At 39.2% G+C, this 25,645-nt stretch overlaps 1 protein-coding gene across 5 annotated transcripts in view; it reads right to left on the bottom strand.

Moving 5' to 3' along the window:
• The window catches only part of Kiaa0586 (KIAA0586 ortholog), a 107,234-nt gene that overhangs the window by 75,909 nt on the left and 5,680 nt on the right, over nt 1–25,645 (bottom strand). For all 5 annotated transcript variants that reach the window (XM_048361856.1, XM_048361858.1, XM_048361855.1 and 2 more), the window contains exons 5-8: nt 18,039–18,213; nt 16,497–16,718; nt 5,401–5,554; nt 1,599–1,766 (exon numbers count right to left, since the gene is read on the bottom strand). In XM_048361856.1, coding sequence (XP_048217813.1) covers nt 1,599–1,766; nt 5,401–5,554; nt 16,497–16,718; nt 18,039–18,213 — 719 coding nt within the window. The remainder of the gene's footprint in view (nt 1–1,598; nt 1,767–5,400; nt 5,555–16,496; nt 16,719–18,038; nt 18,214–25,645) is intronic.

The raw sequence follows: 25,645 nt of genomic DNA, 5'->3' as shown, positions 1-25,645 counted from the left end.
CTACTGTATATGGTTTTGGTACACTGGGTATTGTACATATGCCTACCTGATCTAGGGAAGGGAAAGAAAAACGAGGGTGTAAGATATCACAAGAAATGTACTCACTGCCCTATTATGTAATTGTACCCCTTTTTCACAACACCTTAACAATATTTAATTAATTAAAAAAAACAAATTCAGACAAAAATGTAGACTATAAATACATCCCCCAAATTTATTTTTAGTATTTATATATCATAAAACCATACTTGTAAAAAAAGCCTACATTTATCTCCATCATAAAGATAAATCTCATGAACACAAAACTTGGCAATAATCTTTGTAAAAAGGAGACAGCTGAGCATCAGTGGTTGTAATCCTAGCTTTTCAGGAAGCTGCGATCTAGAGGATCACAGTTTATGGTTAGCTCTGGCAGATAAGCTTGTGAGACCCCTTCACAATCAAGAGCTGGGCAGGGTAGCGTGTGCCTGTCATCCCAGCTACAATGGGAAGCCTAAAATAAGAGGACAAAGGCCCAGGCATTCACTCAGGCAGGAAGTTAGATCCTCTCTCAAATATAATGACTGTAAAGAAGGACTGACTCAACAGCAGAACACCTGACTCAAACTGCAGTACTCCAAGAAAAAAAAAGATGTCTATGTTTTTTCACAACAATTAATTAGACTATCTATGAGTCTTTTTAAAAAATATGCCTACAAAGCAATTGTTTTTGGTAGTTTTCCTTTTTTATTTTATCTGAGACTGGGACTTGACCTCTTGATTTGATGCTTTCACTCACTGGCTGACCCTCCACTACTTGACTCCAACCCCTGATTTTGTTTTTTATTAAAGATTTTTATCTTCTAAATTCTTAAAGCTTGCCTAAGGTAAAGCTTAAATGTGTTTCGATGATTCTAAGAATAAAGGCCTGCAGTTTAATACTTTCACATACTCTTACTAGAAGGGCTACATTTAAATCTTTGTAACATACTATTATTTCAGATCATGTATTTAAAAATTACATATACTGGCACTTTTTCCAGATGAATGTGATGTGGTTATTGAAATTCACACCTAAAACAATATAAGGAAACATGTTCTAAAAGTGATCTGTATTATCTTCAGCAAAACACTACTTAATAATATCAAAACTTGCTCATTAAAGGTATAAGTAACAACCTACAGTATATAGAATAAATAAATGCATATTTTCAACTCCTTCAAAGAAACCTGATTTAACTGGTAAATATCTTTTTTTCTTTAATACAGAAAATAAGCTAGGTGCTAGTGGCCCAAACCCATAATCTAAGTCCTTCATGAGGCTGACATCAGGGGGACCTAAGTTCAAGGCCAGCCCAAGCTTTTTCTCCAAAATAATTACCAAAAGCAGGGAAAATGGCTCAAGAGACAAAGTACCAATTGAGCAAGGATGCCAAGCAAATGCAAGGTTCTGAGTTCAAATACTGGCATTGCCAATGTGTATGTGTGAAAGAGATTCCAATTTAGTTACTACTAGGCACATAGAAAATTCTAAATCATGAGTGAGAAAAATTTCAGGACAACATCCCAATCTGAATGGCTATAGTAAAAGTGGATGCTAATCATAGTTGGTTTCTTACCTCTATGACCTGACATTACCGTATTTTCTTTTTCTTCCATAGGATTTTCTTTCTTTGATATCTCCTCATCCCTTGATACAGGTATAGGAGCAAACCTGCGAGGTGCTGGTGTTTCTAAAGGAGATTTCTGTTCTTCAAAGCCCTTACCTTCAACTTCTTTTAAAGGTACTTTAATAGAAAATAAGGAAAATAACAAGTGAAGATTAAATATGGTCAATTTAGTTTATATGCAGGTACAAAAGGAGAACAATTAAATCTGTTGACATTGTTTTATAAAGGAAGAGAGGAATAGGGGAGAGTACAAGAGAAAGTACAACAAATGTATGCTAATAAAATGAAAAAATAACACATTTGACTTATTTAGTTTTTTTTTCTTATTTATTGTTAAAGTGATGTACAGAGAGGTTACAATTTTATATGTTAGGCTTTGGGTACATTTCTTGTACTGTTTGTTAACTCCTCCCTCATTCCCCCTTCCTCCCTTAAGTTTTAAATTATAACATATTATTCTTTTACCATTAAAATTAAAACCAGCCAGGCTCTGGTGGTTCACATCTATAATTGTAGAGATACACGGGAATGAAGCTTAAGGCCAGCCTGGGTAGAAGAGTCCAGAAACTCCATCTTCAAAATAACTAGTAAAAAGCCAGGCTCAATTAGACCTAAAATGGACTGGGATATGACAAATTATATAGGATTCTAGATACACACAGTAAGACCAAAAGAGTCTACCTCTTACAAAAGGGCAATACCTAAGTGCCTCTTTATATTTATATAAAGTAATATACATACTGAAATGAACTCCAAGATATGGAAATAAGAGACTTCGGGTGTTTTTTGTTTGTTTGTTTTTGATGATTCTATCTACTTTACCTTATGTATGATGGTGTATTTACATGTATATCTTCAGGGACAGGGCACAGAACTTAGGGAAAAAGGGTGAAAAAGTGTAGCAGTGGAGCTCACTGGACATTGATGAAAATGAACTATACAACTCATGAGTACAGATGAGGGGGAGGGACTGGGAGAGAATGAAGGAACAGGAAAAAATGTAAAAAAGGAAATGTACTTATTATTTGACTCATGTAATTGTAATTTCTCTGTATATCATCTCTATAATAATAATGAAGTAAATTTTTTTAAAAGCTAGGCTAGGGCTAGAAATGTGGCTTAGTGATAGAGTGCTTGCCTAGCATGCATGAAGCCCAGGATTCCATTCCTCAACACCACATAAACAGAAAAAGCCAGAAGTAGTGCTATGGCCCAAGTGATAGAGTGCCAGCCCTGAGCAAAAAAGAAGCTCAGGGACAGCGCTCAGGCCTAGGGTTCAATCCCCAGGACTGGCAAATAAATGAATAGATAAATAAATAAATAATTTTTTTAAATGTCAGGCTGAAGACTCAAAGGGTAAAACACCACAGGAACAAAAAAACTGAGCAAAAAATAAGACCTGAGTTCAAACACCAGTACAATAATAATAATAATAAAAACAACTGTGGTGAAAATGGCCTAGCGAGACTTTTTTTTGGGGGGGGAGGGAGGGGGTGGGAACCAGTCCTGGGCCTTGGACTCAGGGCCTAAGCACTATCTCTGGCTTCTTTTTGCTCGAAGTTAGCACTCTGCCACTTGAGCCATAGCGTCTCTTCTGGCTATTTTCTGTATGTGGTGCTCGGAATTGAAGCCAGGGCTTCAAGTATACAACGCAAGCACGCTTGCCACTAGACCATATCCCCAGCCCTACCTAGACATTTTTGATGTCAATGAAAAATGGAAAACCATTTGGTAATACATTTTAATTTAGTAATCAATCACTCTTGAGAATTTACTTAGAAAGAAAAAAACTCTAAAACTGCTTAACTATCCAAGAAGAAACTGGTCACATAAATTATGGAATAATTATTCAACAGATCCCTCTTTTAGTCATTAAGAGTTAAAATTAGGGGGCTGGGGATATGGCCTAGTGGCAAGAGTGCTTTCCTTGTATACATTAAGCCCTGAGTTCGATTCCCCAGCACCACATATACAGAAAATGGCCAGAAGTGGCGCTGTGGCTCAAGTGGCAGAGTGCTAGCCTTGAGCAAAAGGAAGCCAGGGACAGTGCTCAGCCCCTGAGGTCCAAGCCCCAGGACTGGCCAAAAAAAAAAAAAAAGAGTTAAAATTATAGAATAGGGGTGTGGCTCATAGGTAAATTACTTGACTAGTATGTATAGACAAGGTCCTATAGCACCAAAACCAATTTACACTTAAAAAATAACTACATATAACATAGAGAATACTTTGAGATACTAATAAAGTATAAAGCTGTATGTGTGATTATATAAAAGCTTTACTCAAGAAAAAGTATAAAAAAGTAGAAGCTCATTTGCTGATATTTTTCTTTTTTTTCTTTTGTAAGTCCTGGGATGTGAACCTTGAGCAGGCATTCTACTACTAGAACAATGCCTCCAGCCCTTTCTACCTTCATGATTTTTTTTTTTTTTTTGCCAGTCCTGGGGCTTGAATTCAGGGCCTGGGCACTGTCCCTGGCTTCCTTTTGCTCAAGACTAGCACTCTACCACTTGAACAATAGCATCACTTCTGGCTTTTTCTGTTTACATAGTACTGAGGAATTGAATCCAGGGCTTCATGCATGCTAGGCAAGCACTCTACCACTAAGCCACATTCCCAGCCCTGCCTTCATGATTTTTAAAAATTAAACTCTTGGGGCTGGGAATATGGCTTAGTGGCAAGAGTGCTTGCCTTGTATACATGAAGTCCTGGGTTCAATTCCTCAGCACACATATAGAAAATGGCCAGAAGTGTCGCTGTGGCTCAAGTGGCAGAGTGCTAGCCTTGAGAAAAAAGAAGCCAGGGACAGTGCTCAGGCACTGAGTTCAAGCCCTAGGACTTGCCAAAAAAAAAAAAATTGTTTTTTTAAATAAATTCTCACTTTTTTGCCCAAGTTGCCTGTACCATGATCTTTCTATTTGTACCTACTATATAACAGGGATGACAGGTACACACCACTGCACAAAGCTTTTTATTAGATGAGACAGGGTCTTCTGAATGTTTGACCTGGTTGGTCTCAAACCTCAATTCTCCCAATCTCCCAATTAGCTAGGATTAAAGTGTAGGTCCAATATGGCCTAGTAATTTGTTTAACTTTTAATATATATAGTTTTCTTTACATATGCTACTAATACAAATGACAAAATTGATTCGGTATAAAAATACATACAACAACATTTCCCCTTTAAAACTCAAGCTGGCCTTTTCTTTACTTCCTGCTACATCATGCCCTCCCCACCATAACAGTCTGATACTTCTAAAATAATGAGGCAAAATAAACTCATCCTTCTGGCTGGGAATATGTTCTGGTAATAAAATTCTTGCATCACATACATGAAGCCATGGGTTCTAATCCTCAACACTAGATATATAGAAAAAGCAAGAAGTGGCGCTGTGGCTTAAGTGGTAGAGTGCTAGCCTTAAACAAAAAGAAGCCAGGGACAGTGCTCAGGCCCTGAGTTCAAGCCCTCGTACTGGCAAAAAAAAACAACAAAAAACACCCTCCTTTTAAATAAATAAATAGAAGCTGAGTACCAGTGGTTCATGTTTGCAATCCTAGCTATTAATTACAACCATAAATTTGGATGTGATCCATAATATAAACAAGTTCCAAACAACTTTAAAAAAGATTTGATTTTATAAAACAAAGACTTCTATAAATAAATTTCCAATCTTTAGTAAGTACTCAGCATATACAGCATGAAGGGCATTCCTAGTTGACATTTTTTTCTCAAGAGGAAGTAAATATTTCTACCTTGTTTGGAAGCAAAGGTCTTATGTGAAGATAGGCTGCTGCTGCCAAGATGAGGGTGTTCTGGAATGTCAGAATGCTTTTCCATTGCTCTGGAGAGGGGCAGGCTAGCAGGCTGAAAATTATTGGTCTTCAGTGCAGCACTAATAAGATGAGTCTAGAAGAAATAAAATTATTTTGTTAATTTCAAATATCATTTGAATAAGATGATAAAATCTATTGAGGTCAGCAGGCTCGAAAATAAGTTATATTTAATAAACAATAAGACTCTATGTATTACACAGCAACTGTCACTGTAGTAGTAGCAGAGATGTCATTAGAAGGATGTAGTAAGTATCTCAGAGACCATAGTATCTAGACCATAGTTGCAAGCCACTCTAGAGTAAGTGGTAGCCAGACCCCATCTCAACAGCAACATCAACAATAAAGCCTGATGGTGCACACCCCTCAGGTATATGGAAAGCATAAAGGAGAATTTTGGTCTAGACAAGTTAAAGAAAAAATGAGAGACTCTTTCAGAAAAATAACTAAAGTAAAAAGAGCTAGGAGTATGTTTCAAGGGGTACAGTGCCCACTGAGCAGGTGCAAGATTTCAATCCCCAGTACCTCAAAACAAAACAAAAGAACAGGAAGAAAATCTAAAAATATCCATAGTTCTGTTCATATCCCTCTACATGAATTGAATGGGATTAGCTAAACTTAACATTTAACAGTGATTAACTAAAATGGCTAGCATGTCACCACCAAAACTTCAACTTTCTCTGTGATTAGAAACTTCATAGATAAGACATTTGAATAAAGACCCCATTCACAGTCTGATGTACATTCCCAGGATAAAAACAAATTACTGCCGTAAAAATGGTATGGACAAACCAGGACTGAAGACTCATGACTATAATCTTATATACTTGGGAGGCTGAGATTGAGAGAATCACAGTTTGAAGCTAGCCTGAATGAAAAATTGAGAAACCCTATCTCAAACAATAAAATGCGAAGCATGGTATTGTGTACTATAGTCCTAGCTACATCAGAAGTACAGGCAAGAAGACTGGCTGACACAGACACTATTGGGGGGGGGGGGAGGGAATGGGGGCAGAGCACTGCGCTTGCTTGGGGAAAAACTGTTATCTAAAGACTTTATTTCTGGGCTGGGAATATGGCCTAGTGGCAAGAGAGCTTGCCTCGTATACATGAAGCCCTGGGTTCAATTCCCCAGCACCACATATCTAGAAAACAGCCAGAAGAGGCACTGTGGCTCAAGTGGCAGAATGCTAGCCTTGAGCAAAAAGGAAGCCAGGGACAGTGCTCAGGCCCTGAGTCCAAGCCCCAGGACTGGCCAAAAAAAAAAAAAAAAAAGACTTTATTTCTGCCTTTCAGTAACTCTAAAGCTTAGTTGGTCTCACAATGGTCAAATTTAGAACTAAAGCAAACTATAAAGAAGTAGTCTTCTTGGTGTCCTACTGCCAGGTGTAGGATTGTATCCCGATTTTTCTTGCACAGATATTGAAGGACAAAAACAGATATGAGTATTTTATGTAGTTTTCAGTTTCCATTAGCACTTTCATCAATAGTACTACCTACTCAAGAAGACTGCAGGACATTTGTTTTTATCATTTATTTAGTTTATAAAATGTTGTCAGGTTGCAATTGCTTATTCTAGAAGTTTGACTGCTGAACACAGCTTCAAAAAGTAAATTTCTGAGCCAGGTGCTGGTGGCTTATGCCTGTAATCCTAGCTACAAAGGAGGCTGAGATCTGAGGATCAAGATTCAAAGCCAGCCGGGGCAGGAAAGTCCCCGTGAGACTCTCACCTCCAATTATCCACCAGAAAAATGGAAGTGGTGCTGTGGCTCAAACTGGTAGAGCACTAGCCTTGAGCTGAAGAGTTCAGGGATAGTGCCCAGGCCCTGAATTCAAGCCCCATGACTGACCAAAAAAAAAAAAAAAGAGAGAGAGAGAAAAGACAAAAAGAAAATCTCTGAAGCATAAAAGGCTGTGGGCCGCGATCAAGTGGTAGGCCTTCTCCCCAGCAAGTGCAAAGCCAAAATCAAACCACAATAAATAAAAAAAAAAGAAGAAGAAACTCAAGTGGTGTGAACAAAAATACTGAGAGAGGTCTCACAGAACTAGTAGACTATTCAGTCTTCATATAGATGAAGAATGATGAACAAGTAAATCACAATTTAAGAAATAAAGCCGTGGGCTGGGGATATGGCATAGTGGAAAGAGTGCTTGCCTCGCATATGGGAAGCCCTGGGTTCAATTCCCCAGCACCACATATACAGAAAATGGCCAGAAGTGGCACTGAGGCTCAAGTGGCAGAGTGCTAGCCTTGAGCAAAAAGAAGCCAGGGACAGGGCTCAGCCCCTGAGTCCAAGCCCAAGGACTGGCCAAAAAAAAAAAAAAGAAAGCCGTGGAGAAGTATTGGAAGACGGCGGAAGAGCAGCAGTGCCCTACCTGAGCTCCCTCCGACATCCCAGTTTTACCACTCCAGAGAAACTTTTACTCCTAGAAAGACACCCCAAGTAAGTTATAACAGTATAGGGATTCTGGCCAGGAAGGAAAAATCAACTTTGCTGGCCTGAAAACACAGATTTGAGCTCTGGGCAGCGACCCACCGCCACGCCAATGAAGACATCTGCACAGCACCCAACATTCCGTGCACCTGAAGCACACTACAGCGACCAGGAAGAAATACTCCAGACAGAGGCAGGCAGGCAGACAGAGGTGGATCGCAAGCTGAGCACGGAAGGGCCAAAATCACAGAGAAACCATGAGTATCCACAAAAGACATTCTCACTGGCGTGCACAGAGCAGCTTCTGGAAGCTAGCTGTTCCCCCACCGCCAGAGCAAATGCCATCTTTGACACTGGCATAGACCCAGTCAGACCAGACTGGAACTAAAGCAGGCCAGGGGAAAGCGAGGAAAATGGGACTTTTTGAAAAGGGCAAGAGTGACTGAAGTGTGAGAGCTAGCTCCGCCCAGTCAGGAGGATCATTCCCAGGCGGAGGCTCACAGACTCAGGTAAACTCAGCCACAGGTGCCCCACCCTGCTCCGCCCCACTGACTCTATGGCTGCTGACTCTACAGCAGCCTGAATTTCTAAATTCAAACTGAAAGCAGGGAGCACCTACTGATGACACAGAACAATCAGACGGGAGAGTAAACAGTTCCGAGAAAGATAAACAGTCCCATTAATGAAGTAGCCCAATTCCCACCCACAAACAGAGCTGAATTCCACAGCCAGCTCCGCCCAGGAAAGGTCGCCCCACCCAGGAGGTCACCCCGCCCAGGAGGGAGGCACCTCACCCAGGGCAAGGGGCTCACACCCAGGTAAACCAGGCCAGAGTCACCCCACCATGCTGAACCCTCAGCCTATTCAGAGCCAGGCATTAAAGGCAGCGGCCCCACAGCAGACAGGAGAAGCCATAGTTCCTGACACTGTTCAGCGCCCCTCATCTACAGAGGACACCTAAGTCATACCTGCAAGCTGTGAAAACCACAGAGCCCTAGAATTTAACTAACAGGGGAGGCAGGTCAGAGCAGATCCACCCCCTCCAAACTGAAAGCAAATCCAACCAGCGAAGTAGCAGGAAAGTAGACTGTAGACCATTGCAAGGCAACCAGAGACTGGAGAGAGCCCACTCAAACAAGGAAGACTCCATTTTTTAAAACATTTTTTAAACATTTTTATTTTTCAATTTTGAATTGGCATTTGTTTTTGGTTTTCCGTTTTTATTTGCTCGTTCTATTGGGCTTTCTTTGTTGTTTTTTTGGTAATTTTTTTGTGTTTTGTGTGTTTGTTTTCCTGTATTTTTTCTTTGCTTCTTTTATCACATTTTCTTTCTTTAAAATTACTTTCCTTTGACTAACACCTTTACTCTTTTCTGCAGACTCTCCATTGTCTATCATTTTAACCTCGTTCTTTCTACCAATTCTACTCTTCTCCACCTTTCCACTTCACTAAAACTAAACCAAAATCATCACCCCCAATTCATTTTACTCTATTATCTTCACTACCCCAACTTACCCTCCTACATTTACTTCCAGGACCTCCAGACTCCACTGACCCCTGGTTATCTGATATAGGTATGCCTGTTCAATCAGAGGGATAAATCAAAGTAAATCAAAGGGGTTCATAAAGAAATGCCACCAGTCCAAAAAGAACTTAATATAAGAACAAAAATTGCTCATAGGGTTATAACGGTAAATAAGTAACTACTGAATACAGGGCTCTGGGTTGGTTGTTATATTAAAATTGTATTCTTTGGGGACACCAAATCTGATTTTATATACAAAAAAGAGAGGGAAGGTATCTGTATATAATTGTGAACTTCCGGTGCTCAAAGGTGCTTGTAGATTGCCATTTCCAATCTAAATGGGCAGAAGATGCACAATAAAGATGGCAACCCAGAGGATCGTATCTCCCATGCAAAACAAGCAGGAAGCAGAGCAGTCAGTCAAAGACCTAGAAGAGAACCTTCAAAATGCTCTACAAACTCTACTGATAAAAACGTTAAATGAAAAGTTTGAATGAATACACCAATCCTTCCATAAAATAATAGGGGATTTTCATGGCCTCCACAAATAGAAAGATAAATGAACTTCAAGAGTCCAATGAAAAGCTAGCTACCCAGCTAAAAGATTTGAGAGACAGCATTCAGAACCAAATTAATGAAGTAAAGAAGTTCATGCAAGACCTAAGAGAAAATTATAGCAAAGACATAGAAACCATCAAGAAAGACCAGTCAGAAGGAAGAGAGATTCGAAATCAAGTAGCTAGCCTACAGTGCAGACTAGACAAAGCAGAGGATCAAATCTCAGGAACTGAAGATTCCCTAGAACCTATGGAGAAAGAACAAAAAACAATACAAAACCAATTCAGGTGGCAAAACAGATCACTCCAGGAGATCCAAGATACAATCAGGAAGCCCAATTTAAGGCTAATAGGTATTCAGGAAACCTGGAGAAAGAAGTCAATGGAATAGGCAACCTATTTAACAGAATATTAGCTGAGAACTTCCCAAATATCCAGAAGGATAGGCCTATGCAGATCAGATACAAGAAGCATTTAGAAGCCCAAACCAACCAGACCAGAATAGGACATCCCATCGACACACTGTGATCAAAACAGGATCAATAGAGTCCAAGGAAAGAATCCTTAAAGCTGTTAAAGAACATAATCACAATAAAGGAAAACCAATCAGAATTACCCCAGAATTCTCAGCAGAGACCATGAAAGCAAGGAGAGCCTGGAATGAGGTATGCCAAAAGCTAAATAAAAATAACAACCAAGAATACTGTACCCAACTAAACTCTCATTCATAGCCGAAGGCCAACACAGTAAGAAAAAGCTGAAACAATTTATCTCCGCCAAACCAGCTTTACAGAAAATCCTCAAGAATGTACTACACAGGGAAAATAATAAAGATCACAATATAGACAGAGAAATGAACCCTAAATAGAAAACCAGAATATTAGATCAAGAATTGGGAAGACACAGCTTTTAACAAGATAGCTATAATGAAAGGCACAAATGATCATCTCTTAATCCTAACTCTAAATATTAATGGACTTAATTCTCCAACTAAACCGCATAGGCTCATAAGTTGGATCAAAAATCAAGATCCATCTTTCTGCTGCCTCCAAGAGACACATCTATCCAGCAAAAGAAAACATCTTCTAAAAGTGAAAGGCTGGAATAAAATCTACCAAGCAAATGGCCCCCATAGTAGGCTGGAGCTGCAATCCTATTATCAGATAAAATTGACTTCAAATTAAAAACAGTAAGAAGAAAAAAGAAGGTTACTACAAACTAATAAAGGGATCTCTCCTACAGGAGGATATAACCATCCTAAATATCAACACCCCAAATACAGGAGCACCCAACTTCATCAAACAAACACTACTGACTCTAAAAATACTCATAGACCCAAACACATTGATAGTTGGAGACTTTAACACTCCACTGTCACCTCTGGACAGATCAACACATCAAAAACTAAGCAAAGAAACCACAGAACTAAACAAATGCATACACCAACTAGACTTAACCAACATCTACAGAATATTCCATCCAGCAACACCAGAATACACATTCTTTTCAGCAGCACATGGAACATTCTTCAAAATAGATCACATCTTAGGGCACAAAGAAAATCTGTACAAATTCAGTCCCTGCATTCTCTCAGACCACAATGGAATAAAATTAGAGCTCAACTCAAACAGCCACCACAGAAAACCCTACAATTCATGGAGACTAAACAATACAATGCTGAACCATCAGTGGGTCATTGAAGAAATTAGAACAGAAATCCAAATGTTTATGGAATTAAACCAAGATGAGCACACAAAGTACCAGCTCCTTTGGGACGCAGCAAAGGCAGTACTCAGAGGAAAATTTATATCCCTGAGTGCCTACATCAACAAACTGGAGAAACAGCAACTCAACAACTTAAGGAAGCACCTTAATCTCCTCAAAAGAGAACAAGCCAAAACACAAGCCAATAGACGGAAGCAAATAATTAAAATCAAGTCAGAATTAAATGACTTGGAGTAAAAAAAAAAAAAAAATCAAAAGAATCAACAAAATGAAGAGTTGGTTCTTTGAAAAAATTAACAAGATAGCCCGACCCCTAGCAAATCTGACCAAAAAAGGAAGGCAGCACACCCAAATAAACAAGATCAGAGATGAAACAGGTAACATCACCACAGAGACCACCAAAATTTAGAACACAATAAGGGACTACTTTGCAAAACTTTACGCCAACAAATTCGAGAACCTGGAAGAAATGGACAATTTCCTAGCAAAAATTGATATCCCCAAACTCAACCATGAAGATTTAAACCTTCTAAACAGACAAATATCCAGCATTGAAATAGAAACGACAATAAGTGATCTCCCATCCAAGAAAGCGCAGGTCCAGAAGGATTCACAGCAGAATTCTACAAGGCCTTCAAAACAGATCTCACACCAATATTTCTCAAACTCTTCAATGAAATTGAAAGAGAAAGTTCATTACCAAACACATTCTATGAAGCCAGTTTAACCCTCATCCCAAAACCAGGCAGGGACTCATCATGGAAAGAGAACTATAGACCGATTTCCCTGATGAATATTGATGTAAAAATTCTCAACAAAATTCTAGCCAATCGACGTCAACAGGTCATAAAAAAAAAATCATATACCATGATCAATTTGGATTCATGCCTGGGATGTAAAGTTGGTTCAATATATACTAGTTAATTAATGTAATCTACCACATCAACTGGAGCAAAGTAAAGAATCACATGGTTATATCCCTAGATGTGGAAAAGGTGTTTGATAAAATCCAACACCCATTTATGATAAAAGCCCTGGTAAAACTGGGATTCCAGGGAACATTCCTGAATATAATAAAGGCGGTCTATGACAAAGCAATAGCAAGCATAATTCTAAACGGTGAAAAGCTGAAGCCATTCCCTTTAAAATCAGGAGCAAGACAGGGATGTGCGCTCTCTCCTCTCCTCTTCAACCTATTACTAGAATTCCTACCCAGAGCAATTAGGCAAGAAGAAAACATAAAGGGGATCCAAATACGAAAAGAGGAAGCTAAATTTTCTTTCTTCGCAAATAACATGATCCTATACCTAAAGAACTTCATAGACTCTACTCCCAAGCTACTAGAGCTAATCCAAAACTTTGGCAAAGTCGCAGGATATAAAATAAACCCTCAAAAATCAACGGCCTTTCTATATGCCAATGACCCGAAGACCAAGACCGAAATCAGGAAAGCAACTCATTTTTCAATAGCCTCAAAAAATATAAAATACCTAGGAATAACCTTAACCAAAGAAGTGGAACACCTCTATGATGAGAACTTTAAAAACATAAAAAATGAACTAAGGAAATGGAAAAACCTCCCTTGATCCTGGATTGGGAAGATTAATATAGTCAAAATGGCAATATTGCCAAAGGCTATCTACAAATTCAATGCAATACCCATTAATATCCCAACACCATTTTCTAATGAAATAGAGGAAGCAATCCAGAAATTCATATGGAACAATAAAAGACCTAGAATAGCAAAAACACTCCTAAGCAGAAAGAACAGTGCTGGAGGAATTACAATACCAAACTTCAAAAACAGCTTGGTACTGGCACAAGAACAGGCCTGAAGACCAATGGAACAGAACTGAAGACCCAGAAATGAACATGCAGAACTATGCCTACTTAATCTTTGATAAAGGAGCTGAAAAAAAATAGGATGGAAGAATGATAGCCTCTTTAACAAATGGTGCTCGAAAAACTGGTTCAACACCTGCAACAAACTAAAACTAGATCTTTATATATCACTCTGCTCCCAAATCAATTCCAAATGGATCAAAGGACTCAAAATAAAAACAGATACCCTGAAAACACTACAAGAAGGAGTAGGACAAACACTTGGGCTCCTTGGCACAGGACGAATCTTCCTTAATAAAGGCCCAGAAACGCTACAAATCAAAGAAAGGCTGGACAAATGGGACTGCATCAAACTGCAGAGCTTCTGCAGGGCAAAGGACATAGCTCCCAAGATAAACAGAAAGCCCATAGATTGGAAAAAGATCTTTACCAGCCATACAACGGACAAAGGCCTCATATCTAAAATATATGCAGAACTAAAAAAATTAAATTCCTCCTTTGGAAGGAACAACAGCCCCCTCAACAAGTGGGCTAAAGACTTAAAAAGAGATTCTCTGATGAGGAAATGAGAATGGCCAAGAGACATATGAAAAAGTGATCTACGTCACTGGCCATAAAAGAAATGCAAATCAAAACAACATTGAGATTCCACCTCTCCCCAGTAAGAATGTCCTTCATCAAGAAAACTAACGGGCTGGGGATATAGCCTAGTGGCAAGAGTGCCTGCCTCGGATACACGAGGTTCGATTCCCCAGCACCACATATACAGAAAACGGCCAGAAGCGGCGCTGTGGCTCAAGTGGCAGAGTGCTAGCCTTGAGCGGGAAGAAGCCAGGGACAGTGCTCAGGCCCTGAGTCCAAGGCCCAGGACTGGCAAAAAAAAAAAAAAAAAGAAAACTAACAATAACAAATGTTGGAGGGGATATGGCCAAAAGGGAACCCTACTTCATTGTTGCTGGGAATGTAAAGTTATTCAGCCACTCTGGAAAGTGGTATGGAGATTCCTCAGAAGGCTAAACATAGAGCTCCCCTATGACCCAGCAGCCTCACTTTTTTTTTTATTTTAAAATGTTGATTTATTACTTGCATCTTCTTGTTTTGTATATAGAGGAGGAAGTGGTCTAAGGTTATGGTCTAAGGTCTTGGTGTAAGACTCAGGCTTTCCTTGAACTCTCAAGGTGGCCTTCATTCAGATCCTCCTTATCTCAGCCTGGCCCTAGAAACTGGCATCCTCGAGCCCTGACAGCAGCCCATAGATTGGCAGACAATTGCTGGGGGTTCTGGTGCTGTAATATCAGTTCTGTTACAGTTCTTTCTCCTAGTGAACGGGCTGCTCGCATGGCTCTGACACGGCCTTCTTCCTCCACCAGTTGACAGTTTACAAGTGTCACTAGTTTCCTTTGCACTGGTCGACTCAGAGCACTCTGGTTCAAACTAGCTACACCTTTACCTCCACTTAGTGGTTTTACGTACAGTGCCAAATCTTCAACACATTTTTTTGCAACCTCATAATGTTTATTCTTCCCTAGATTACTTAACTTTATTGACTGATGATCTGGTACCTGGGCTCCAACCAACTGGAGAAGTGCAAAATTCACAGGAAGTACATCAATGTCTGTGTTGATGGCTGTCTGGTCAAAAGGACAAGCTTTTCGGTGAAGTTTATTCAAGCAGGTCTTGCAAACAGTGTGTGAACAACCTAAACTGATAGGTTTGTGCACATTCTCATCAAATTCATTATAGCAGATTGGACAGGACAGAAATTCTGTCCATTGAGCTGCCTGCACAGGCATTGTGGAATCTGGATGGTCGGGTTAGCAGTCTAGCAGATCACTATTTTGCTGTAAGCTGAGGGGGGCCAGGCGGGTCGCTAAGGGCCGCTCCCGGGAGGCTCCTCGTCTCGCCGGGGCAGAGCTCGGCGGCGGTTTCAGGGCCTCAAACTCCATCGGGAGCTACAGGGACAGCCCCGTTGGCGGCGGCGAAGGCCGCGACGGGGCCTCCTCCTCCTCCTCCCTCCCTCTCCAGCAGCCTCACTTTTGGGCATCTACCCAAAAGACCACAAACAAAAACACACTAAAGCCACCAACACAACAATGTTCATCATAGCACAATTTGTCATAGCTAAACTATGGAACCAACCCAGATGCCCCTCAGTAGACAAATGGATCAGGAAAATGTGGTACATATACACAATGGAATGTTATGCCTCTATCAGAAAGAATGACATTGCCCCATTCGTAAGGAAATGGAAGAACTTGGAAAAAATTATACTAAATGAAGTGAGCCAGACCCAAAGAAACATGGATTCTATGGTTTTACTCATAGGGAATAATTAGCACAGATTTGGCTAGTCACAGCAGAGGATTGCAAAAGCCTAATAGCTATGCCCCTATGAACGCATAAAATTATGCTAAGTGAAATGAACTTCATGTTATGGAAACAAGTGTTATATCACTGTTGTAATTACTTTCAATATGACATGTGAAACCATAGCTTCTTTTGTTGATGATCCTCTTGTATCCCTTCCTGTGGTTGTACTCACGCTATCACTGTATCTCATCTGAGTATACTGGATACTGTATATACTGGTATTAGAACTAGGGAAGTGAAAGGGAATAATAAAATTGAGAGACAAAGGATAAAAAGACAAATGACTCCAAAAGCAATACTTGCAAAACCGTTTGGTATAAACCAACTGAAAAATTCATGGGGTGAGAGGGAAAGGGGAAGGGGGGAGGGGGGAATGAGGAAGGAGGTAACAAACAGTACAAGAGGTCTAACGTATGAAACTGTAGCCCCTCTGTACATCACTTTGACAATAAAAATAAATAAAGGGAAAAATGGAGAAGAAAAAAAAATAAAGCCGTTACAATCTATAAATCATTGCAATAACTACTGAATATTATGGAATGCATATCTGCTTTATATATTTACCTGAATATCTATTTGTTGTTGCTGCAGTTTTTCAAGGTGTTTAAAGTGCTTCTCCATTAACACATTCATTTGTTTTTCATGATCATGACAGTGTAGTTTCTCTTGATTATTCTGAACACTTGTTTGATGCTCTGTAACCTGCTGCAAATTTTTATCAGTCTCTTGTAATTTATTAAGTAATTCTGTAACAGAATTAACTTTTGCTTCCAAATCATTCTGTACCTTAAACAATAAAAATAACACCATGATCTTTATAGAAAAATACAGAAATTATGTTCAATTTCTCATTTATAGCAACTGATATTAAGAAACTAAAAATTTTTTAAATAAATCTCTGATGATCTGGTGCCTTTGCATAGAGTCATAGAAGCAAAAAGCAGGAGATTGCAAGTTTTAGGCCTATGTTTCTTTCATAAAAAATAAGCATACCACTGGGCTTCAAAAGCTCACACCTGTAATCCTAACAACTCAAGAGCCTGAGATCTAAGGATTACAGTTCAAAGCCAGCCTGAGTAGCAAAGTCTTGTGAAACTCTTATCTGTAACTACTAAAAAGCTGGAAACATTTGTGGTAGCATACCTATTATTAGCCTTGAGCACAAAAGCTCAGGGAGAGCACCCAGACCTGAGTTCAAGCCCCAAGACCAGCACTAGATAGGTAGAAAGATAGATTAGATAAACAGATAGATAGGTAGGTAGGTAGGTAGGTAGACAGACAGACAGACAGACCAAATTTGCCACACAAAAATTTAGAATGCTGGGGGCTGGGGATATAGCCTAGTGGCAAGAGTGCCTGCCTCGGATACACGAGGCCCTAGGTTCGATTCCCCAGCACCACATACACAGAAAACGGCCAGAAGCGGCGCTGTGGCTCAAGTGGCAGAGTGCTAGCCTTGAGCGGGAAGAAGCCAGGGACAGTGCTCAGGCCCTGAGTCCAAGGCCCGGGACTGGCCAAAAAAAAAAAAAAAAATTTAGAATGCTAAGATTAAAGACACTTACATGGACATCAAAAAAAAGAAAAGGGTAAAACAATGTAGCTTTTGATTTTCCCCAATGTAAGACAAGTTAACTTGGCAGCTGTAAATTCTAATGTTGGCTCTATCACCTCTTAGCTCTAAAATCTGTGTCTTCTCCAACCTGTTTCTGTTTCTTTTTATCTCTGTTCCTTCTGTCTAATGTTTCCAGTAGCTCTCAAATAGGGATGAATAGACTCAGGATGTAGCTCAGTGATGAAGAGCTTGCCTAGCATAACCATGACCCTGTTTTCAATCCTCAAAAAATGACCAATGAATCAATAGGGCTGCCCAGAACCCAGGGGTTTCCATGGATGTGGGCTTTTAATACTACAAGTAGGAAAGTTCTAGATTCACTAATGTCATCACAACAGTGGAGGTAATTTTCTTAAGTCCTGAGAAGTAACACACAATAACAAATACAGAAATTTTTCATACTGAGTGTAACTAGAATGTGCTCAAGCTATACATGGATGGGCACAACCATGCAGAGTATCAGTTCTTTGCTGTTTCTGGGGAAACAGACATACCTTTAGCAGTGGAGCTGCTGTTGCAATGGCAGCGACAGTGGCTGCAGCCACAGTCGTAGCTGAGTCAATTCCACTGGGTGAAGTTCTAGCCTCTTGGGTAACAGCATCCTTTTCTGTGCCTGCATTTTCTAAAAGGTGCACTTTTACTTCCTTGGAAACAGGCATGCTTTGCACTCTACAAATAAAACAGCAATAGAAATATGTAGTAAGCTACAGTGATCTATTTCAAGAAATATCTACAAATGCTCATCTACTATTAACTCATTAACAAATTAATAAGACACTGTTCCTTAAGGACTAAAGAAATAAGATGATAATACTTTGAAGGCAGTGATACTATCTTGAAAAATAAGATATATAAAGGGCATGGCCAAAGACACATAATCAAGATGTTCAAATTTATTTTCTTTCTTTTTGGTTGGTTGTGGGGCTTGAATTCAGGATCTGGGAGCTGTCTCTGAGTTCTTCGGCTCAAGGTTAGCACTCTACCACTTTGAGCCATAGCACCACTTCTAGTTTTCTGGTGGTTAACTGGAGATAAGAGGCTCCTGGCCTTTCCTGCCCAGGCTGGCATTGAATCAAGATCCTGAGATTTCAACCTCCGAGTAACTAGGATTACAGGTGTGAGTCATAAGCACCCGGCTACCATGTTCAAATTTAAAATGAGCAAGTTCTAAGAATTCAAATATCAAATGTTACTCCCAAATGTGATTGCTGTTTTGTTTTAAAGCACTGATATCTTATCCTCTAAGTACTCGTGGAATAATTATAAAATTAGTGGATAGGAGTGTTGTTCAATGGTAGAACACATGTTTAGTATTCATTAAGGCATTCCAATCTATACTCAGCCCACACAAAAAAAGGATAACATTAACAATGTAAATTTTGACTACAATTTTTCCCATCATTATAGAAGTGCAATTGTATATGTACAGTATAGCACATCGTGTCTCAATATATGTTATACACTGAAACAATGACCACAATCAAGTTAATTAACATATCCATCACCTTCCAGTTTCTTCTGTGTTGAGAACATTTACCCTCTTCCCTCAGCAACTAACTACAGTCACTATGCTGTACAGCAGAGCTCTAGAACTTATTCATCCTAATTGAAATTTCACCCTTTCGTCGGTATCTTCCCACTCTTCCCTATGCCTCATACCCATGGAACCTGTTTCTGTGAATTCAACCTTTTCAGATTCCACATATAAACTATGTGGTAACTGTCAATCTATAACTTGCTTAACACAAAGTCCCCAGGAGATATTATTAGAGGTGTAAGGTTGGCATTCTAGCTCATTTAGAATTAAGAAATGTCATCCAGTTCAGTTAAGTGGGCACCAAACACATCATTAAAAATCTTTGAAAAGTTGGGGTGGGTGGGTCATGTCTGTAATCCTAGCTACTCAGGACGCTGAGATCAGATGATCATGGTTCAAAGCCAGCCTGGACAGGAAAAGCCATGAAACTCTTATTCTCCAATCACCACTAGAAAACTGGAGGTGGTACTATGGCTCAAAGTGGTAGATCACTAGCCTTGAGCAAAAGAGCTCTGAGGGACAGCACCCAGGCCTCGTGTGTGTGTGTGTGTGTGTGTGTGTGTGTGTGTGTGTGTGTGTGTGTGTGTGTGTGTGTCCCTGAACTCAGGGTCTCAGTTCTTCATGCTCTGGCCTCACAGCTTATTCATTCACAGCTTACTCTCTAACCACTTGAACCACACCTCCAGTCCAGAATTTTTCTGGTTAACTGAACATGAAGTCTCAAAGACTTTTCTGCCTGGACTGGCTTTGAATCTTGATCCTCCAGGTCTCAGCTTTGTAAGCAGCTAGGATTATAGGCATGAGACACTAGTGCCCAGACCCTTTCCTTGATTTTTAAAGGTACATGGAACTCTTAAACTTACCCCTTTTTTTATAGTTCCCCATCCTTGCTAACAGCATTTTTCTCTGAGTCTCAAAATACTGAAATTATGTTGACTTGCCTGCTTCCCTTTTCACATCTAATTGAGTCATCAAGTTTTGTCAATTATTTCGTCACAATTGCATGAAGAGTGTCATCGACTGAGGAGGTGGGAATCAGCCCATCCATCCCATTTTCCTAATTTTACAAGAGGAAACAGAGATCTACTGAGGTGGCTGGATTTACTCTATCACTCACAGATTTAGGCAGTGGTACAGCTAGATCCCAGTCCCCACCAGAACTAGAATTTCTCAGATTACCACTTTTCCCTTCTTATTTTTCCTCTCTACTACAAAACTGCACCATTGTGTATTGTATTCTTCCAGTTTTTACTTCCATAAAATCATCCAACATATGTTTCCACCATTGAAAAATCTATTGCTTATGAATAAAACTGAATAGGTTTAAATTCTTGTTTGGCTTTTTATACACTCATAATACTCTGGCCGTGTACTGCCTTCCTGTATAGACCTACTCCTTCCCCAAACCTGTCAGAAGACATGCTGCTTTTCTCTCTAAATGCCAGAACAACACTGTACACACAGCTTACTCCAAGCTTTCTCTCTTTCTTTGAAACCCTCTTCTAATCAACCAACTCCTACTTCTCTAGGTTGCAATATAAACCTTTATTCAATAAGCTTGGCTTTCAGGATCCAGGATCCTCATTGCTGGATTCTAGTGGCTTACGCCTGTAATCCTACCTAGCCAAGAGGTTGAGATCTGAGGATCGTGGTTTAAAGCCAGCCCAAGCAGGAAAGTCTGTGAAACTCTTATCTCCAATTAGCCACCCAAGATTCAGGCAGTAGTAGCTCAAGGCAAGTGCCTAGGGCCCTGAGTTCAAGCCCTAGGACTAACACACACAACAATAACAATACTTGCTTGTTGATCTCTCCCTCTGTTTTGCACTCCACTGCCTACATTGGACAACAATAGGCCTGGGCAACTCAAAATCCACAGTCTCTTCCTACATTGGCTTCCTGAGTAAGTGGGATTACAACCCAGGTGTATACAATCATGTCCATCTCTTCATAGGCACTTACGATTTATTTTTTTCCAATTACTAAACTGATGAATGCTCAGTGTAGTAAATGTAAAGAACATGTATAGAACATGACTTTATTTCACAAAACACCAGCAGTTTAGGTCATTAGGAAATAGCTTTAACCCAAGAATTATATATTTTCTTCCCACACATCCTGCTTTGTACTAGGAAATGACACTAGGGTCCATTTCACTATTACAAAGTATTTACAAAAAAATATTAAAAATAATTCAAACACTAAAGTCAAGATTTAAAAATAACTATTTCCAAAATCTCTATTCCAGTGCTTACAGCACACAGAACAAAGTCGAAATAAAGATGGAACTAAATGGGTACCCCAACCACTACAAACTTCCAAAGCCCTGAAGGGGAGGAAGGGAAAGGAAGAGAGGGGAGGGGAGGAGAAGACAGAGGAAGGGAGGAGACTGAAATGGTGGAGCACAGTGAACTATTGTTACAGCCCTGCCTCAGGACCCCTCTGCACAAGAACAAGGCTAAAACTTAAGGACATCTCTCAAGTTATTTCCTTCCCTTGTTTTCTTTTTGCCTCTCCTGGGGCTTGGACTCAGGCCCTGAGCACTGTTCCTGGCTTCTTTTTGTTCAAGGCTAGCATTCTACCCCTTGAGCCACAGCACCCCTTCTGGCCTTTTCTATATATGTGGTGCTGAGGAATTGAACCCAGGGCTTAATATGTACGAGACAAGCATTCTTGCCACTAGGCCATATTCCCAGCCCTGTTTTTGTTTTTGTTTTTATTCCGAAATTCTTTGGGTAAACAAGTATGATACTGCAACTGATCTGATCAAGTTCATTATCAGTTCTTTTTGATACGGTCAGTGGACAATTTTCAGTTCTTGTCCTTTCCTTTGAGCAGTACAGCAGACTTAGAAATTATTTCCCACAGATTTTGTTAACACCACTGTATCTATAGACAAACTTCCTGAGGAACATTTGTAAACCACTTTGCTTTCTCTGCATAATCCTTAATTTTTTTTCCTTCAGAGTCCATCCCTATGCCATCTTTCTTCTCCTTATCCCTGAATCACTTCAACTATTCACAGAGCTTATACTACTGACTACATGCTGATGACTTTTGCATACACACTTCTTGCTTTGACTACTTTTGTGAACGTGACCTTTATACTCGATGTACTACTATGTTTTTCCTAAATGTTTCATAAATACCTCAAATGCAAAATTTATTCTCCCAAAGGTTCTTTCTCAGTGAATGATACTAATGATCATGTATTTACACCAGTAAAAAAAAAAAAATCTGGGATTTGTCCTTATCTCTTTCTTCATTTTAATATCTAATTAATTATACCTGTTAGCTCTATCTCAAAATTAATTTGCAAATCTGTCTACTTCACTCCAATACAGAATGGGATATACTCTTACCCAACCTTCCCAATGTATTCAGGATCAATCTAAACCATCTCAAAAGATTCCTGAAGCTAGCACCAGTGGCTCATGCCAGTAATCTCAGCTACTCAGAAGGCTGAGATCTAAGGATCACAGTTTGAAGCTAGTCTGGGCAGGTAAGTCCATGGGACTCTTATCTCCAATTAACCTCACTAAAAAAAAGAAACCCAGAAGTGTTACAGAAGTGTAAAGTGTTACAGTGCTAGCCTTGAGTACAAAAGCTCAGAGATAGTGACCAGCCACTGAGTTCAAGCCTCAGGACTGGCATACACACAGAAACGGAAAGAAATAACAATAGCAACAACAACAAAACCACAATGAAAAAGATTCCTGAAAACTCTAAAAGTAGTTTCCTTGACTAAATAATGCAGGCCTCTTCCAATTCATGTTTTCACATCATTAAGAAGTGAACATCATTTTTAATTTTTTTAAAATTATTTGTGATTTAAGTTCAAGTGGATAATCTACTTGTTCTATATATTCTGGCCAGACAATCCATTTCTCAAGGGCTCTAGTCTATCTCCTACAATTACTATAGTTTCACAGCATATTATTATATTAAACAGAACAAGTTCTCCCATCATTTCATCTCTGTCACATCTGTAGTTAAGGATATATATAAATAAAATGCATACAGTTGAGATTAGTAAAGATAATACTGGAAACAATTTCACATATTCTAGAAAAATAGTATAGACAGATACACAAACATACACATAAAATATATACATATACATATATATATATTCTCAACTCTATACTCATTAAGGTAAATTTGAAACTACTTTGCCAATTGGGCTGGGAATGTGGCTTAGTGGTAGAGTGCTTGCCTAGCATGCATGAAGCCCTGAGTTCAATTCCTCAGTACCACATAAACAGAAAAAGCCAGAAGTGGTGCTGTGACTCAAGTGGTAGAGTGCTGGCCTTGAGCAAAAGAAGCTCAGGGACAGTGCCCAGGCCCTGAGTTTTTTGGGTGGGGGGTGATAAGGTGTTTTAAAGTTTTATTACTAGATAATATACTGCGTACAAAACTTCCCAAATGTTACTTTTTCTAAAAATTTCTGAGTTAGTGGTCTTGAATATCCTAAGTGCAGGATACACATAATAACTTTGCTTCTCCTCTGTCAATATTTCCTTTTCTTATTTAGTTAAGACTTCCAAACTGGTTTTGAAAAACATGGCTAGTTTTTCATGTTAAATAGCATATTGATTATGTAACTGTAACCCCTCTAAACATCATTTGTATAATAACAATTTTTAAAAATGGGGCTGGGAATGTGGCCTAGTGGTAGAGTGCTTGCCTAGCATGCTTGAAGGCCCTGGGTTTGATTCCTCAGTACCACATAAATAGAAAAAGCCAGAAGTGGTGCTGTGGCTCAAGTGGTAGAGCACTAGCCTTGAGCTCAACTGCTCAGGGACAGCACCCAGGCCCTGAGTTCAAGCCTCAGGACTGGCACAAAAAAATAAAATAACCCACATCAACTAATTAGTTTGCAAGAAACATTTTATTTCATGCTAATAATCTATTATTCTATATTAGTTTTAGAGAGGGATAGTTGGCCAGTGGGAGTGGTTAAGAGAGTAAGAAAAGAATATGAAATCATTACATGATTGATCTGTTAAATGCTGGTTACATATATTTTCTCATTTGATCCAAAGACAGAAATTTATTAACAGATCAGGAATTATTACTGAAGCAGTGGCTGTTGAATGGACTGCCTGGGCCTCATTTGTAAAGTGAGAACAATACTAGGCATGCTAGCCTTTTACACAAGGAAGAATAAGCAAGAAGGGACCCATGCAAGGAGCATAGTAAATGCTATCTAGAATTCGCTATTATCACTTTTAAAATACTGCTTGCTGCATTCTTGGGCTAAATTATACTTGATCATTGTGTATAGATCTTTCAATATATGTAAAAATATATTTAGCTAATAATTTAAGATAAAAACATAAATACAATTGTATTTTTTTCTTTAACTCTCTGAAAAACATTAGATTTAATTATTTGATTCCGAGAACTTAAAAAAACCTAATATTAGAAACAAAAACAGCTCTGAAGAAACTAATTTTGGGCTTTGGTAATTGATTTAGGTTATTTCATAAATGACATGAGAAGGGTTCATTGCTTTTCTTTGTGCTGAAGCAGAATACTGCACAAGTATAATCTAGTTCTTGAAATTTTTCAAGTACTCAAACAAAATAAAAGTATGTAAATATTTATATATGTACATATATATGCATATACACACAACTACAACGAAAGAGGCATGAGGAAGTAATTTAAGAGTTAAGTCCTTGGGAGCTGGGGATATGGCCTAGTGGCAAAGAGTGCTTGCCTCCTATACATGAAGCCCTGAGTTCAATTCCCCAGCACCACATATACAGAAAAAGGCCAGAAGTGGCGCTGTGGCTCAAGTGGTAGAGTGCTAGCCTTGAGCAAAAAGAAGCCAGGGACAGTGCTCAGGGCCTGAGTCCAAGCCCCAGGACTGCCCCCCCCCCCAAAAAAAAGACCTACCATAGTAGGATAAGTATATTTTACATTTAATAAATAAAAAATAGTTTAAGGGGAAGGAGGTAGGGAGTGTGATACTGGGGGTGAAATCAATTGGAAAACAGTATAAACGTGGAGATGTAATAATAGAAAAATCCTCCGGTATAACTAATAAAAACCAATTCTTTTAAAGGAATAAGTCTGCTTCCCCCAAAAAGAAACTTAAAAAAATAGTAATATAGGTATATTACTTATGAATGCCCTCTCAAAGGAGATAAAAGAATTAAAAGTGGCTATCTTTGGGGAGCTTATCTGGTAGTTAAGGAATGGTGGTTTTGCTTTCAGTTAAAAGTTTTTAATACTATATGACTTTTAAAAATGATGTGCATTTGCTACTTTCATTAAAGATTATTTCGTACACACACACACACGAAATTCTATAAAACTTGGATTGTGACAGATCTTTTCCATAGGTGTGAGTGTTCTATGAGTTAATATATTCTGTAAAATTGAGATAGTAATGGAATCTATTTCATCATATTTTGTGTTAGATGAATTAATGTAGTATAGCTTCCAGAATAGAACTTCTTTTATAACACTCATTGCCACTGAGCACTTCAGGTATGCTCAGCACCAGGAGAAAAGCCTTACACATATCACCACACAGTGCATCCTGTAGTGACAATA

Source organism: Perognathus longimembris, chromosome 14 (genome assembly GCF_023159225.1).
Source record: "Perognathus longimembris pacificus isolate PPM17 chromosome 14, ASM2315922v1, whole genome shotgun sequence".
In the NCBI taxonomy this organism is placed as follows: domain Eukaryota; kingdom Metazoa; phylum Chordata; class Mammalia; order Rodentia; family Heteromyidae; genus Perognathus; species Perognathus longimembris.
The sequence above is the reverse complement of the archived record's forward strand: the minus strand, read 5'-3'. Positions and strand labels throughout refer to the sequence as shown.